This window comes from Zingiber officinale, chromosome 7A (assembly GCF_018446385.1).
Source record: "Zingiber officinale cultivar Zhangliang chromosome 7A, Zo_v1.1, whole genome shotgun sequence".
Classification (NCBI taxonomy): Eukaryota; Viridiplantae; Streptophyta; class Magnoliopsida; order Zingiberales; family Zingiberaceae; genus Zingiber; species Zingiber officinale.
In genome coordinates, this window is record NC_055998.1 from 39,929,464 (window position 1) to 39,946,269 (window position 16,806).

The following is a 16,806-nucleotide window of genomic DNA, read 5'->3' on the forward strand; positions in this document are numbered from 1 at the left end:
GCTTTAGGGTTTTACTGTAGCGGCACTGTAGCAGTTAATGTAGCGGACTGTAGCAGTTACTATAGCGTACTGTAGCAGTCGACTGGTGTATGGACCAGTCGACTGATGCACTGTAGCAGAGAGCCGTTGAGATAGCCTTTGGGCTGGCATCAGTCGACTAGTGCAAGGACCAGTCGACTGGTAACGGGCAAATCAGGTTCTGATTTGTTCCAAGCTCTATAAGAAGAAGCTTGGTATGGCCGGCCAAGGCGACGAAATTAGACTTGGTTAAAGCCTAATTTGTAGTCACCAAAGTGCTCAAAGTTCCCTTGTGTCCAAGTGTTGTTGGTGAGTGTTGTGGTGAGGTTTCTCCACCCACAAGGAGGTTGAGCTAGCCGGAGTTTGCCGGGGACTAATCCACCGACGGATTGAGGGATCGTCCACCTTACGGACACTCCGTGGAGTAGGAGCAAGTTATCTCCGAACCACATAAACGAACGTGTTAGCGGTTTGGTTTGCATTTCCTTTCTTTGTCTTGTATTTAGTTTAGCTTGTTTGTTTTTATTTGTATTCCGCTGCGCAAGCTAACAATAGTGTAGGAAGCTAACGATTTGGGGGTGCCGTCTATCCAACCCCCCTTCAAGCCGGCCACCGATCCTCCAACAAGTGGTATCAGAGCGAAGACGCTCTCCGTTGGACTAACCGCCAAGGAAGCACAAGATGGTCGGGTTTATTGTCCCTCCAAAATTTGAAGGAGGAAGCCTTGGGGACATCACGTATTGGATGATGAGGATGGAGGTTTTCTTCAACACGGATTGGGACACCATGATGGTGGTAAATGAACCATTCGAAGTCCCTAAAGACAAGAAAGGGAAGAAGCTACGACCACGATATTGGAAGGAGGAGCAAACCACACGGTCAAAGGCAAACGATAAGGTAATATCTATTTTGATTGATATTTTGCCTAATAACTTGATGAGTCGTGTAGGTGACTATGAGAACACCCACGATTTGTGGAGCAAGGTGAAGATGGTTCTACGGGAAGAACCTAAACCTACACAAGAAGAAGAAGAACCCAAGGAGATGGATTTAATTGCTCAAGTTAAGGAGGAGCAAACGGAAGTTGAGCCATGCTCAACATCCGAGGAGGAGAAGGAAGATGAGACATCATCTACATCCTCAATAATTGAAGAAAATTCCAAGGCAAGTGAAGAAGAAGAAGAGGTCTTGGAAGTGGTTAATCTAGCAAGCACCTCCACCGAAGCAAAGTTAAAGGACCATATTGTGTGCTTCGGTTGCAATGAGAAGGGACACTACAAGAGTAGGTGTCCAATGAGTAAGAAGAAGGTATCTCCTAAACTCAATTCAATTCCTTTAGAATCTAATTTGAGTTGTAGGAAGAAGAAGGAGAAGAAGCACATTAGATGCTTCACGTGTGGAGAACTTGGACACTACCACACAAGATGCTCGAGGAAGGAAGAGTTCAAGAAGTTGGAGCATCTAAAGAAGTGGGAGAAGAAGAAGAGGAGCTCAAGTCAAGGGGGAGCTTCAAGGGTAAGGGAGGTATACCCTAATTTGAAATGCAATGCAAATTCTTATGTTCCCATGCATGCTAGGAAAAATAATGATTATCATTATGTAGCAATGCAAAATTTTGGATTTAAGTATCATGATAGGAATAGGGTTAATGTAGATCAAAACCCTAGGAGGCCAATTCATGAAAAACCTAGGAATGGTAGACCTAAGGAGGCCCAAGGCATTAATCCTAAGAAGGGGAGACATATGCTTAGAAAGGGTAGGTCTAGGAATGTCCAAGGTGGACATGTTGACTCTAGGTTTAGGAACCTAGAAAGGGAGAATCAAGCTTTGAAGGCAAAGCTTGATGGTTTAGAGAAATTCCTTAAGAGATTCACTATTGGATATAAGGGATTAAGTATGGTGTTGGGTAGTCAAAGACCCAACAATGATAGATCGGGCTTGGGATATCGATCTAGTCCCTCCAAGGTCAAAAGGAGACCATGTGCCAGGGTGGCACATGATAAGGGCAAGGGAGAATCATCTAAAGCCAATGAGAAGAAATATGCTAGGGTTGCATATGATTATGGCAAGGATGATGTGTCTAAGGTGCACCATTGTGGCCTAGCCATTGTGGATGAGTCACCTAGGGAGGTGGCTAAGGCAAAGAGCTCTAGGGGGAGCTCTAAGAGTCAATTTGGGACCCATGGCAAATGGATCTCAGGTGGGTACTACTTGGGAGTCTAGAGGAGCCATGGAGTGTGCCAAAAGGTTTGGAGATGAATTTGAGTCTTAAACCTAGGGATTTGGCACACATGGATTATGTTTCATGCAAGGAAATATGACATTGGGGTCATTTTGCATGATAATTGGTTTTGGATGTATAGATGCCATATAAACCAATGCTAGGGATGCATTGTGGATTGGTATGGGCAAATACATCAAGAGGAAGCCAAAACTAGGACTTTAGGTCAAGGTTCAATTGAACCATTTAGCTAGTTTTGGATTTTATTTCAATCTTGGGATTGGTGATAGATATATTTTTCCCAGGTAGACAAGGGTATAATAGACCTCTCCATAAAATTTGGGAATTTTTGGAAGTCTAAGGAATTTCTGGTGCATTTCTGAAGTTGGCCTGAAAAGGCTGATTTTTTCAGAAATAGGGTACCAGTCGACTGGTACAGATACCAGTCGACTGGTAACAGCATTTTTGAGCACAGAATGTCTCTGTAAGCTCATTTTTATTGGGGCAGTCGACTGGTGCCAAGACCAGTCGACTGGTAACAGTAGATTTCGACTACAGAATGTTTCTGTAAGGTTCTGTCGAAGAGGGCAGTCGAATGACACTTAGGGCAGTCGACTGATACCAGTCTGAAATTGTTTTCAGCATTGGTTTATGACCATGTCAACTCTCTTAGATGTATGGGATCCAAGGGGGATTAATACATGAGTTTAGGGTCAATTTAGATGACAAGTTTTCAACAATTGGGATATTGTTGGAGAACTTTTTGGATGTTAGGCAAAGGGGGAGAAGTAAGGTTTAGTTGGGAAAACCTGAAAGTGCCTTTGAGTAGGGGGAGCCTTGGGATAGGTTCTTAAAAAGCCTTGTGGGAAAATCCTAGCTCATTGGGGAGCATAGGTGTAGGGGGAGCCTTGGGATAGGTTCTAATACATGATACATTGATTCGGCGATTGCCAAGTGTGTAGCCTTGGCAATGTAAGTCCATTCGGCGGTTGCCAAGTGTGTAGCCTTGGCAATGTAAGTCCATTTGGCGGTGTAAGTCCAAGTGTGTAGCCTTGGCATTGTAAGTCCATTCGGCGGAGTAAGTCCAAGTGTGTAGCCTTGGCATCGTAAGTCCATTGTTTTAGCATGTTTATTTGCTATTTGTTTTCCCTAACTTAAACGTATTGCCAAACACCAAAAAGGGGGAGATTGTTGGAGCAATCCCAATGGTCCGCGGGACCATGTATTTTGGTGTTTGGGCAAAGGGTTTAAGTTAGGATTACCCTCATTATTTGATATGTGTACTTGAGTTGTGCAGGACTGCAGGTGACACATGTGACTCAGGTTGACGGCTTCGGGTCCGGTGAAGGATGGAGCATCCGAGGGACCGTGGACAAGGCAGCGAGGACAAGGGCCGAGGGAAGCAACTTCGAGGCATACGCGAAGGATGATATTGGAGACGAGCCGCGGGCTTGGATGCATCCGAGGGACGAGAGCCAAAGGAAGTAGGCTTGAAGGCAAGAGGTCAAGGCTGCAAAGAAGAGTCAAATGAGTCGTGAGGGTACGAGTGCATGAGAGATTGTACTCGGAGTAAAATCCTAGTTTTAGGGTTTTACTGTAGCGGTACTGTAGCAGTTACTGTAGCGTACTGTAGCAGTCGACTGGTGTATGGACCAGTCGACTGATGCACTGTAGCAGAGAGCCGTTGAGATAGCCGTTGGGCTGGCATCAGTCGACTGGTGCAAGGACCAGTCGACTGGTAACGGGCAAATCAGGTTCTGATTTGTTCCAAGCTCTATAAGAAGGAGCTTGGTATGGCCGGCCAAGGCGACGAAATTAGACTTGGTTAAAGCCTAATTAGTAGTCACCAAAGTGCTCAAAGTTCCCTTGTGTCCAAGTGTTGTTGGTGAGTGTTGTGGTGAGGTTTCTCCACCCACAAGGAGGTTGAGCTAGCCGGAGTTTGCCGGGGACTAATCCACCGACGGATTGAGGGATCGTCCACCTTACGGACACGCCGTGGAGTAGGAGCAAGTTATCTCCGAACCACGTAAACGAACGTGTTAGCGGTTTGGTTTGCATTTCCTTTCTTTGTCTTGTATTTAGTTTAGCTTGTTTGTTTTTATTTGTATTCCGCTGCGCAAGCTAACAATAGTGTAGGAAGCTAACGATTTGGGGGTGTCGTCTATCCAACCCCCCTTCAAGCCGGCCACCGATCCTCCTACAGAGCTAACTTCCTAGGCTGGCACAGGAACCTAAGAATTGTTCTCACACAGGAATAAAAACTGTACGTCCTGGAGCATCCCATTCCCGAGGCACCTCCTGCCACTGCCACACGAGCAGACAAAGATGCTTACAAGAAGCATCAAGATGGCGCATTAGATGTGTCATGTCTCATGCTCGCAACCATGAACTCTGAGCTTCAGAAGCAACACGAGTTGATGATTACTTATGACATGGTTGAACATCTTCGTCAACTATATCAAGGACAAGCAGGGCACTGGAAGAGGAACTGCAAAGGATACTTGGAAGATCTTAAGAAGAAGATAAATAAGATTTCTACTTCAGGTATACATGTTATAGAAGTCAATCTCTCTATTTCTGCATCGTGGGTATTAGATACCAGATGTGCTTCTCACATTTGTACTAATGTACAGACGTTGAGAAATAGCAGGGTATTGACGAAGGGCGAGATAGACCTACGAGTAGGCAATGGAGCAGGGGTTGCTGCTATTGTTGTAGGAACTTACTATCTATCTCTGCCCTCTGGGCTTGTACTAGAATTAGATGAATGTTGTTATGTGCCTACTCTTACTAAGAACATAATTTTAGTTTCTTGTTTGGACAAGAAAGGCTTTTCGTTTATCATAAAAAACAAATGTTGTTCCGTCTATTTAAACGATATGTTCTATTGTAGTGCACCTCTGATGAGCGGACTCTATATTCTAGACTTAGAAAACCCCATCTATATCATAAATACGAAAAAGTTCAAATCAAATGAAATGAACCAAACCTATCTCTAGCACTGTCTCTTAGGTCATATAAATGACAAACGCTTATCCTAGCTCCATAAAAATAGTTTACTGGACTTATTTGATTTCGAATCATATGAGACATGCGAGTCATGCCTACTAGGCAAGATGACCAAGACTCCCTTGAGTGGACACAGTGAAAGAGTGACTGACTTGTTAGGACTTATACATAGTGATGTATGTGACCCTTTCAATGTTGCTGCCAGGGGTTGTTATAGGTACTTCATTATATTTACTGATGATTTCAGTAGGTATGGTTATGTGTATCTGATGACACATAAGTCAGAATCCTTTGAAAAGTTCAAAGAATTCAAGAATAAAGTACAAAACCAGCTTGGCAAGAGTATTAAGATACTTCGATCAGATCGAGGTGGTGAATACCTTAGCCATGAGTTTCGTGACTATCTAGCTGAGTGTGAGATTCTATCCCAACTCACTCCTCCTGGAACACCACAGTGGAATGGTGTATGCGAAAGGAGGAATCGTACTCTATTAGATATGGTACGATCTATGATGAGTCACACAGATCTTCCTGTATCTATTTGGGGCTATGCTCTGGACACAACAGCCTTCATACTCAACCGTGTTCCATCCAAGGCTGTGATAAAGACACCATATAGGATATGAACTGGGAGAGATGCTCAGGTGTCTTTTATGAGGATTTGGGGTTGTGAGGCTTACGTTCGACGTCAAGTCTCGAACAAACTGGGACCCAAATCCGATAAGTGCTATTTTATAGGATATCCCAAGGAAACGAAGGGATATTACTTCTATATTCCTAGTCAACACAAAGTAGTTGTGACTAAGACTGAGGTTTTTCTAGAAAGGGACTTTGTTTCTAGAAAAACTAGTGGGAGTACTTTCAATCTTGAAGAAGTTCAGGATATGGACCATATCATTGAAGCCTTGATGGAAGTTAAACTGGAACCACAAAGTGTTGTGGATGATGAGATTGTTCCACAAGGAGTTGAGGAACAACAACCAGTTCAAGTAGACATACCTCTTCACAGGTCTGATAGGGTACGTCGTCAGCTTGAGAGATACTTGTTTCTCTTGTTTGACCATGATGACGTTATGCTCGTTGAGAATGAGCCTACCTCCTATCAGGAAGTTGTGATGATACCAGATTCTGAGAAATAGCTAGAGGCCATGAGATCCGAGATGGAATCCATGTACACCAATCAAGTATGGACTTTGGTTGATCCACCTGAATGGGTCAAACCCATTGGGTGTAAGTGGGTCTTTAAAAGAAACACTGACATGGATGGACTTATATATAAGGGTCGTATGGTAGCTAAAGGTTTCAAACAAATTCATGGTATTGATTATGATAAAACCTTTTTCTCTAGTAGCGATGTTTAAGTCCATTCGGATTATGCTTGCTATTGCAGCATACCACGATTATAAGATTTGGTAGATGAATGTCAAAACCACGTTTCTGAATGGAAACTTGCTCGAGGATGTGTATATGACACAACCTGAGGGTTTTATAGATTCACAGCATACTGGCAGAGTATGCAAGTTGCATAAGTCCATTTATGGACTAAAGCAAGTTTCTCGGAGCTGGAATCTTCAATTCGATGATGCGATCAAACAGTTTGCTTTCATCAATAATGAAGATGAACCCTGTGTCTACAAGAGATTGTTGAAAACACAGTTGTCTTCCTTGTATTGTATGTGGATGACATACTACTCATTGGGAACGACATCCCTTTGCTGCAGTCTGTAAAGAGTTGGCTAGGAAATTGTTTCTCAATGAAGGACTTATGTGAAGCAACCTGCATTCTAGGCATAAAGATCTATAGAGATAGATCTAAGAGATTTCTTGGCCTAAGTCAGAGTACATATATTGACAAGGTATTATTACGATTTGCCATGCAGAACTCCAAGAAGGGATTTCATGTCACATGGTGTGAGTCTTTCGAAGACTCAAGTATCTCTTTTAGAGAGGAGAGAGACCGCATGGATACGATCCCTTATGCCTCAGCCATAGGATCTATCATGTACGCCATGCTATGTACTCGTCCTGATGATTCGTATGCTTTGAGCATGACGAGCAGATACCAGTCAGATCTAGGTGAAAGTCACTCGATAGCAGTCATGAATATTCTAGTACTTAAGAAGGACTAAGGAATATTTCTTCATATATGAAGGCGATGATGAGCTAGCTATAAAGGGTTACAGTGATGCCAACTTCGAAACTGACCAGGATGATTATAGATCGTAGTCTGGGTTCGTGTTTTGCTTGAATGGTGGTGCTGTGAGTTGGAAGAGTTTGAAACAGGACACATTGCTGATTCTACAACAGAGGCCGAGTATATTGCTGTATCAGAAGCAACAAAGGAGGCAGTTTGGATCCGCAAGTTCATTATTGAGCTTGGGGTGGTTCCTATCATAGCCGATTCGATAAAGCTCTATTATGACAACAATAGAGCAATTGCGTAGGCTAAGGAACCTCACACACACCAGCGGACCAAATACATACTATGACGCTTCTATCTCATTCGAGAGATTATCGATAGAGGAGATGTGAAGATTTGTAGAGAACCCACAGAGGCTAACATACCTGATCCCTTGACCAAGGCTTTGGCACAGAGAAAGCATGATGGTCACACTAGGTCATTGGGTATTAGACCCTACACTGATTGGCACTAGTGCCAGTGGGAGATTGTTAGTTAGAGCCCTAGAGCCAATCATATGATGATTGTTGTATGGACTCGTTGTATCATATTCTTGTATATAAATAAAGACATTTTTTTATGGTTATTATACTTACTTGTTTTAGTACCAAATAACTAAGTATAATAGCGTCTTTGAGTAGAAGGTTCTTATCTATATCAATCGATTGGTTGAATCGATAATGAGATGATATAGAGAACATTACTCTTAATCATTCCTAGTCAAGCATTAACATTGAGGGACAATGTTAATGTGACGAGACTAGCATGTAGGTCAACTCGATGACTTGATCTCACAAGTCATGGATATAGAGATATCAAGTTGACACATGGGTATGCATTGGAGAATGTATATTGAATGACCCGCCATGAGAAAGTATTATGGATCGTTATATGAGTGTCATATATTTTCTCATGTGGCTATTAGTATGACTATTAGTCCTTGGACCTGAAGTCACCATGGTTCCCTACATAAGGAGTTGCATACTTTAGCTTCATCAAATGCCACCCGTAACTGGGTGGACTTTAAAAGCGATTACTGGGTATGTAACAAATTATGCGGAGGGATGTGAGTGATGTAGATGAGATCTATCCCTCCTATATAACGGGAGTGACATCGTTATTCTTGATAGAGTGAGACCACTAAGTGCATGGTCATGCCCAAATGAGTCAATATGAGATATTGAGCTCATTTGCTTATAGTGAGTCTACTTGGAGTTCAAGATTTAGATTAATCAGAGGATGACACCGTCTATGCCTCAAATTGATCAATCTAGATGTCAAGGATAGAAGGACATTGTCATATATTGTGAAGGGTCACAATTAGTAGTCACAAGGTGATGTTGGATCTCAACATTCTTGTAATTTGGGTAGCAATGATGTATTGCTAGATGCCGCTCATTGTTTATGTTTCTAAATAAGATTTAGAAACATTGCCAACGTAATAAGAACCTATTGGGTTACACACAAAGAACAAGTGGATGGAGATTAGGTTAATATGGTGAACCAATTGGATGAAGTTCATATGATGAACCAAAATTGGATTAAGAGTAATCCAAATTAGACTTATTGAGTTAAACTCAATTGGATTCAATTGTTGAATGAGTCTAATTTAGAGTTGATTCATTGAGTCAATTTATATTAATGAATTGAGATTCATTAAATTTAAATTGACTTGAATCAAAGGTTGGATTTAACTCAACAATGAAGAAAAGTGGTCAATTTTGACTTGACCAAATTGGAAGTTGAAACATCAAGTTTAACTTGATGAAATGCCACTTGGTGAAGTTTGACTCATCCTACATGGCATGACTAACCAATACATCCTTGCCACATCATCTCCACATCATCAAGGGAGAGCTAGAGGCATGGAATGCCAAGAGCCAAAGACCCCTTGGCATTCCATGTGTGGCCGACCAAATGAATATGGGATTCATTGGCATTGAATTGTGATTATTGGTTGTTGTCTTCTTCCTTCTTATTCTCATTTTCCTCTTGGCCGAGAGTTCCAAGCAAGAAGGGTGAAGGTGAGTGAGTTTAATCCAAGAAGAAAGGGTAAGTAGAGAGTTTAGAGAAGTGTATGAGAATCCTCTTCTTCTTTTTCTCTCCTTTCTTCTTCCAATCCCATCCGAGAGCCCTTGGGAGTGCTAGCACACTTGTGGTGCTCTCTTCTCCATCTAGAGTGGTTTGAGAATCACTTCTTGTTCGTGTGGATACTACTAGAGGTGTGTACACTTGAACACACTCGAGATCCGGCAACATTTGGATGAGCGGGATTTGCGAAGGGTTTCGCTTAAAAGGTATACTCATTTTCTTGTAGATCTAGTGTAGATCTAGGATAGGAAACATGTACATGTAAATTTTATATATCTTCGCACGAATCCGTAGCAAGACTTCAGGGTTTCCGCAATGCAAAAAGCGGTTTTTGCGGCCCGAAAGTCCCAACACAATCCTCTTGAGCAGGACTTAGTGTCCAATCCTCTCGATCAGGACTTCGTGCCCAATCCCTTGACTAGGACTTCATTGCCTAGCCTCAACTAGGTTTTGCCTGTACACTCAGGTAAACTTGTTAGATCACAACATAGCTTAACTTTAAACCCTTTGGCATTATCAAAATCAGGTTTGATTAGCTGGTATTTCTAGCATCAACACCAATGATATATCACTACCACCACCAACATTATTTCCAATATCGCTACTAAGGTCGCCACTAACAACCTAATTTTACAAATAAATTGTGCCAAGTAATTTCACCATAAGATAATTCCACTAATAAGAACACAAAAACTAGAAGTAATTAAAACAAATAATGTCAAGATTTGTCACCATCATACTTGTAATAACATAAAATTCATGTAATTGACAATCCATGTAATATATAAAAAAGCGGATTGCTTAACATCACACGCTTGCGGGGTCCCGGGGAAGGATCCATTGTACGTAGCTTTACCCTATTTTTTATTTTTTATTTTTATTTTTACAAGAGGCTATTTCCAGAAATGCCATGTAATGTCACCATAAGATCATTATACTAACAAGAAAATTTGAAGAAATCACTTCCATAATTCATCTTATGTTGTTTAATTAATAACTCATTCTCGTTCATTTTGTACTTGACTAATATTTTGAAAAAAGGGCCTTATTTCTTGTATTTCTTGTTGTAGATTATGCACCACACTTTTAAATTTTTTAATAGTTCCATTTTATTAACAAAAGCTCCAACTTTCGATAGTATGACTCTAAAGCTCATTTTGTGTACTCTACCTCAAGCTTTCTTATCAAATACAAGGCTAATTGCATCATCGATAATGTTAGTTGTCTTGCAAGATTTATGTGGACACTCTTATATTTCTTTTTGCAAATAACAACAGATAAATTTTGATAAAAATAAGGAATTTAGGTTGTTTCCTTTTCCCTGCAAATTCTATAAATAACAAATAGATAGTTTTATTATCATTTTCTCTCCAACAACTTGACTATTAGATTCTCCATTTATTTTCTTATGATATTCAATCTAAACTTTTGATCATATAATTGGTGTATATGTAGGACTTCCTTTTTCCTTAAGTATGAGACATATATAAATATATAAAAAATCATTAGGAACAAATAAAAATATTTCTAATTAAGTGTATCTCTAAAACTTTTCATAAAGTTTGATAAATAATAATTTTTATCATCATGTCAGTCAAACAGGCATAACCTATGGCTCATTGTGTAAATGTAATCTTAATTTACCCTCATTATTCTAAATTATATATATATATATATATATATATATATATATATATATATATATATATATATATATATATATATATATATATATATATATATATATATATATATATATATATATATATATATATATATATTAGAATCAAAATATGTAAAACTATATAATGATTACAATACAGCATATCCAACAACATAATCCTAAATACATCCAAAATATTTCAATAAATAATCATAGAATTTCATAGTATTCCTGACACAATAAAATCTATTAAAAATAAGACTTGTTAATTAATACTTACTTGAAAGGTAGATGATAGTGTCCCCTTTACAAATAATTTTCATTTATCTTTGATTCATAAATTTAGACTTTAAAAAACTAAGATTTTATGAAATTACTAAACTCGTAAAACTATTATTAATAATGCGTCCCAAATCGTTGTTGATGTGTTGTTAATTTATTGTAGTGAATATTCATTAATGTTCCACGAAAGTGTATGCTTAATTAAGATATTGACAAAATAAACAAATAAATACATGCCCATGTTATAAGCAAGAAACAATATGCTATAAGTTGCTGGTATGGGAATATAAACTGCTGCATGGTGGGTCACCCTTGTGTGCTGACTAGATCTTTAAAAAAATATTAAGCGTGGTTCAAAACCTTGTAACAATCCTCAATCCACTGCTTCGATACTCCCTATATAAAGAAGACAAGGCCGACTCAAAGAGTTGCACACCAAGTTGTACATATCTACACGACATAATTAGTATAATTTCGATATTATAGTTAGATTCTCAATCTCGAAGGTTTTGATGAAAGGTTGTAATTCGATGAAGCCTTCTGATCACCATAATCTCCTCAGCCATCTCAGGCCTTCTAGGAAGCTCAGCCATGTTGCTCTCTTTGGATGCCTTCTCATCACTCTTCTTCTTGTGTGCCTCATGAAGTCCAGTTCCAGCACCATGGTTACATGTAATTAAGCTATCGACCTACAGTTTTACTAATTTCATGCAGATTATTATTCATATATATGCATGGTGATATATCTGTTTCAGTACAGAAAATTATTTATGTGTGTGCATATATGTGCAGTAAGTATGCAACTTTCAAGCTATGAAAATGTTTCTCTGCCCATGGTGCGAGAATCAGGTGTGGTTCAACAAGGTTAGTGATCAGTAAGCTTTCTAATTATTAAGTACTGATATAATCATCTTTTGAACTCTCTAGTTGAATTAGTTTAATTACCAGAGCTTGGGAGATCATTGCAACCTGCACCATTTCTAGTTCTTTTAATTAGTTTTCTTCCTATACAAATACACATAAATATATCCATCATCATTAATTAGGGCATCTTTAAGGAAGTCAATTTGGGCAGTGAATGCGATGACAATCTATGGTTAAGTTGTCACTGGTAGCTGTTGGTGGTAAGTCAGAATTGGTGCTTAGTTTTAATGCAAACAACTAAAGGTGAACGAAAATTATATGTGTGCATAGCTATATATGTTAAAGTATGCATCACGTGGAATTGAACGTGACTAGAATTAAGTATGAGATTTCAACTACCATCTGGCAGTGTCACTTGATAAGTAATCGACGTGTATTTGGAAGCGCTACTATGGCTTTTATACGTGTATTAGCAAAGGAGATAGGAAGGCAGTCTCTTTCGTGAAGCAATTTGATGAATATGAGTTATATATAGCTGTCTTGCAATTAATATCATTGTTTTTTCCAGAGCAGAAATAGGATTTTAATTAATTAATTACCCCAAAGATTCAATGATAATATTATTGGGTTTAACTTTGTTGCACTTATCTGTAGAGAAAATTAATACGAACAAGACGAAAATTAATGATAACTCTATCTTAATTATCTGATTTCCTTATTAATTTTAAACAAATTGTGGCTTATACTTCTGTTTGGTAATTACTGTAAGTTAGCTTTAATTGGTTCATACGATAACATTCCTCCACGTCAAGTTTAGTTAGTGGGAGTTAATTAGTAGACATTGGTAAAGGAATGTTTCCACAATGACCAAGGAAAAGTAGGCTAGAATTGGGATGCTTCCATAGATAACACAATTTGTTGTTTAATTAGCAATAAATATGTTTCTAATTATAGCAAAAGGTGGCTCTAATGATAAGTAACTAATGTACTTTATATGTGCCATCACTTAGATGCAGATCTAACAACCAAGGAAACCTCTACAGTAGCAGAAGAAGAGAAGACGAAGGAATCAGCATCGAGTGAGCCCATTTTTTTAGTATTGTTATTCTTCTAGAATAAAATAACATACTATTGTGATTAATAGAGAAATTATCTCTTTGATGCAGGCAATCAAACAGTGTCGCTGCAGCTAGAATTCGACCAAAATGAAGATGGTGATGACTCAAATACAAGTATATATATATAACCAACAAAATTATCCTTTTTTAAAATTGAAAATCGTTTTCTACTCACGCATAATTGAATTTATGTATTTAATTATTTCTTAACTTGCAATTGCATCTCACAGTCGCAGACTCGATTTTGTCAAATTCACCTCCCGACTCAAATGAAAAGGAAGAAGAAGAGCTGACAGGTCTTTTTATTCTCTTTTCAAAACATGCATAATATAATTTAAGTAACAATTGTGATACATTAAGTATTCCGGGTTAAACTAGCTGACTGATCAGGAACTTGGGCATCATGACTCAATCGAGCCTAATTAGTCCATTCAAATGGCGAGCTAAAATGGGCTCGACGCATGACTCAATCGGGCACAGCCACAATCAATCTAGTGCTTAGGCCAGGCCTGAGCTCATGCTTGGTTGAGTCCACCGGTTAAGTTCGGCCTAGTAGGATGCATCTGAATCAGCTCAACTGGTGAATCAAATCAAGTCCAGCTTAGCACGGTCCAACTCCTATTGGCCGGCCGGACTAAGTCAGGGCAATTTCAGCCCTTTTGCCACCTCTAAATGATTAATAGAATAGATTTACGGTGTTTATTGTGTATGAAGTTTGGAAGTTTGGAGGCTACTTTCTTGCCGTTGGTACCGAATTAATTGGCATTATTGATAAATGTGATGGCGTTCTCTTGACCCATTGCAGAATCCAACGGAGAGATCCCAAGGAAGGAGAGCCGTGTGATGTGCGACTTCACGGCTCCTCGATCCGACACGTGTCAGGTCGACGGCGACGTCCGAGTGGTCCCCAAATCCTCCACCATCCTCCTGGCGTCGCCTCTCACGCGTCCGTCGCAGAACACGACATGGAAGCTGCGGCCCTACCCTCGCAAGTGGGAGCACGCCACCATGGAACCCATCAAGGAGCTCACCATCTCCCTCGCCACTGCCACCGCCGCCGACTACCAGCGCCGACAGCCACCACCTCCTCGCTGCACAGTCACCCACGCCGTCCCCGCCGCCTTTTTCTCCACCGGAGGCTTCGTCGGAAACTACTTCCACGATTTCACCGACGTCATCATCCCCCTTTTCATGACCGTCCGCCGATTCCACGGAGAGGTCCGCTTCCTCGTCTCCGACTTCAACTACCCCTTCATGGTCAAGTATCGCCCCATCCTGGAGCGCCTCTCCAATTACCCGCCCATCAATCTCGACGCCGGCGACGGCGAAGTACACTGCTTCCCGCAAGCCCACGTCGGCCTCTTCAGTCACCGCGCGCTCGGAATCGACGCCACCAAGTCCCCTGACGGCGTCTCCATGCGCGACTTCAGGGACTTCCTAAGAAGTTGCTTCTCCCTGAAATTACGAAGCATCAGCAGGGGAATTTCCCGGGGCAAGCCCAGGCTGCTGCTGATTCTCCGGCGAGGGTCTCGGTCCTTCGTGAACGAGAGGGAGGTGATGAGAATGGTGAAGTCCGTGGGGTTCAAGCTGATCACGGCGGGCCCAGAGGAGGCGCGGAACATATCCCGCTTCGCGCGGCTGGTCAACTCCGTCGACGTGCTGATGGGGATCCACGGCGCTGGGTTGACCAACATGGTGTTCCTGCCGGCGAACGCGACGGTGGTGCAGATTATCCCCTGCTGCCAGTTGGCCGACGGGTGCAGGTACATCTTCGCGGAGCCGGCGCCGGCGATGGGACTCAAGTACGCGGAATATGAGATCAAAGTGGAGGAGAGCACGCTGTGGGAGAAGTACCCGAGAGATCATGTCGTCTTCAGGGACCCGATTTCGATCCAGAAGAAGCAGGGATTCAATGCGTTCTGGAATATATTTCTCAACCACCAAAAGGTAAAGCTCGACGTGGGCAGGTTTAGGAGTATATTAGCAACAGTTCGTCGCTCTATCAAACCGTAGAATGCTACAATTTTTCCTCATTCCAACTGACGAATTGTAACAGAATAATATATATAATATTAGATGAAATTACAAAAGAATCATATTAAATTTCAATATCTTGTGGCTTTTTTCTTGGGGCCGGCCGCCAGGTTCATGGGAAATTAAATTAGGAAGAAGGAGGAACAATGAAGGAACTAACTAGTGTCAAACACTTATGTTGGGCAGGGAGAATTGATGCTGCCACGGAGACGAACTGAGAGGATGAAGATGATGGATCTGGAAATGAAAGCTCTTGATGGGTTTCTTCTTTTCTTTGTTGTGTTTTGGCTGTGGAGTACCGCCAGACCTGGGTTGAGGAGGCTTTTGATCTTTCGGTGACTTCCGAGATCGGACATTTGTTTCGTCTCAGTTTAATTAATATAATAAGAAAGTTCACTGAGGAATGTGAACTCCGCAAACAAAATTTCAGAATTTGAATTGATCCTGTTTAAAATATCAGTCAAACGAAAATTGACTGTGAACTCCGCAAACAAAGTTTCAGAATTTGAATTGATCCTGTTTAAAATATCAGTCAAACGAAAATTGACTGAGATGATATTGGTATTAGTAGAGAGGCGATTTTGACCCAATCAGTATATGTATACCAGCAAAGTGAACCCCCAAGTGGTACCTCCTGGACAATGGTAATAAGATCGGCGGTACTCAAGCTTTGCACATATTCAGACAAGCATACGGAGCGTTAGAGACCAGAAACTAGGGAAAAAGTCTTCGACGTAGATCTTCTGACGCTCAAGTCAGGTACTTTTTCCCTAAAAGAATAGTGTACGAAAGAGAAAATAATAGTAGAAGATGAGTATGAATGTGCGTGCGTGCATATCTGGCTAAGGGAGAGAACTGTTGGTGCAACGAGGATCGACAAGAGGGGGGTGAATTACCTGCAATCAAAAATTATATCCTCCTCAAACTTTCAACTCTAAAATAAAAGCAACACTAATAATTAAAGTAATTAATAGAAAAGAAAAGAGAGACGACTCAGCTATTTGACTTGGTTACAATCGAGACGGTTGTTAATCCAAGGTGTAGAAAGACGTACTAAAAGAGTCTCCTTCTTTGAAGACGGAGAAACCTTTTACACTTTAAGAGCACAGAGGTTGCTTAGAAGAGAATTACAGAGTTGATAATTTTCGTTGTTTTTCATTGTTCTGTTCGAGACCCCTTTATATAGGGGTTCCAAGACTCATCCAGAGCCCCTGATCTTCGGGATCAGGGTTTGACTTCGAGAGGGGGATCGGTCGACCGATCCCCAGGTTCGGTCGACTGAACCTGTGTACTTTCCCAACTTCCCGTCTGGATGCAGGCTCTGTGG

General features: G+C 40.7%; 1 protein-coding gene across 2 annotated transcripts; it reads left to right on the top strand.

Moving 5' to 3' along the window:
* Positions 1-11,896: 11,896 nt before the first annotated feature.
* On the top strand, positions 11,897-15,898 carry LOC122001353 (beta-1,2-xylosyltransferase XYXT1-like). 2 transcript variants are annotated; one of them, XM_042556061.1, is made up of 7 exons: positions 11,897-12,135; positions 12,256-12,327; positions 13,338-13,406; positions 13,494-13,559; positions 13,676-13,741; positions 14,251-15,392; positions 15,666-15,898. In XM_042556061.1, exons 1-7 carry the CDS (start codon positions 11,976-11,978, stop codon positions 15,816-15,818), a joined length of 1,728 nt encoding a protein of 575 aa, XP_042411995.1. In that variant the 5' UTR covers positions 11,897-11,975; the 3' UTR covers positions 15,819-15,898. The 2 variants fall into 2 exon arrangements, with proteins under 2 accessions (XP_042411995.1, XP_042411996.1); XM_042556062.1 differs by having other exon boundaries at positions 13,494-13,541.
* The last annotated feature ends 908 nt before the right edge of the window (positions 15,899-16,806 follow it).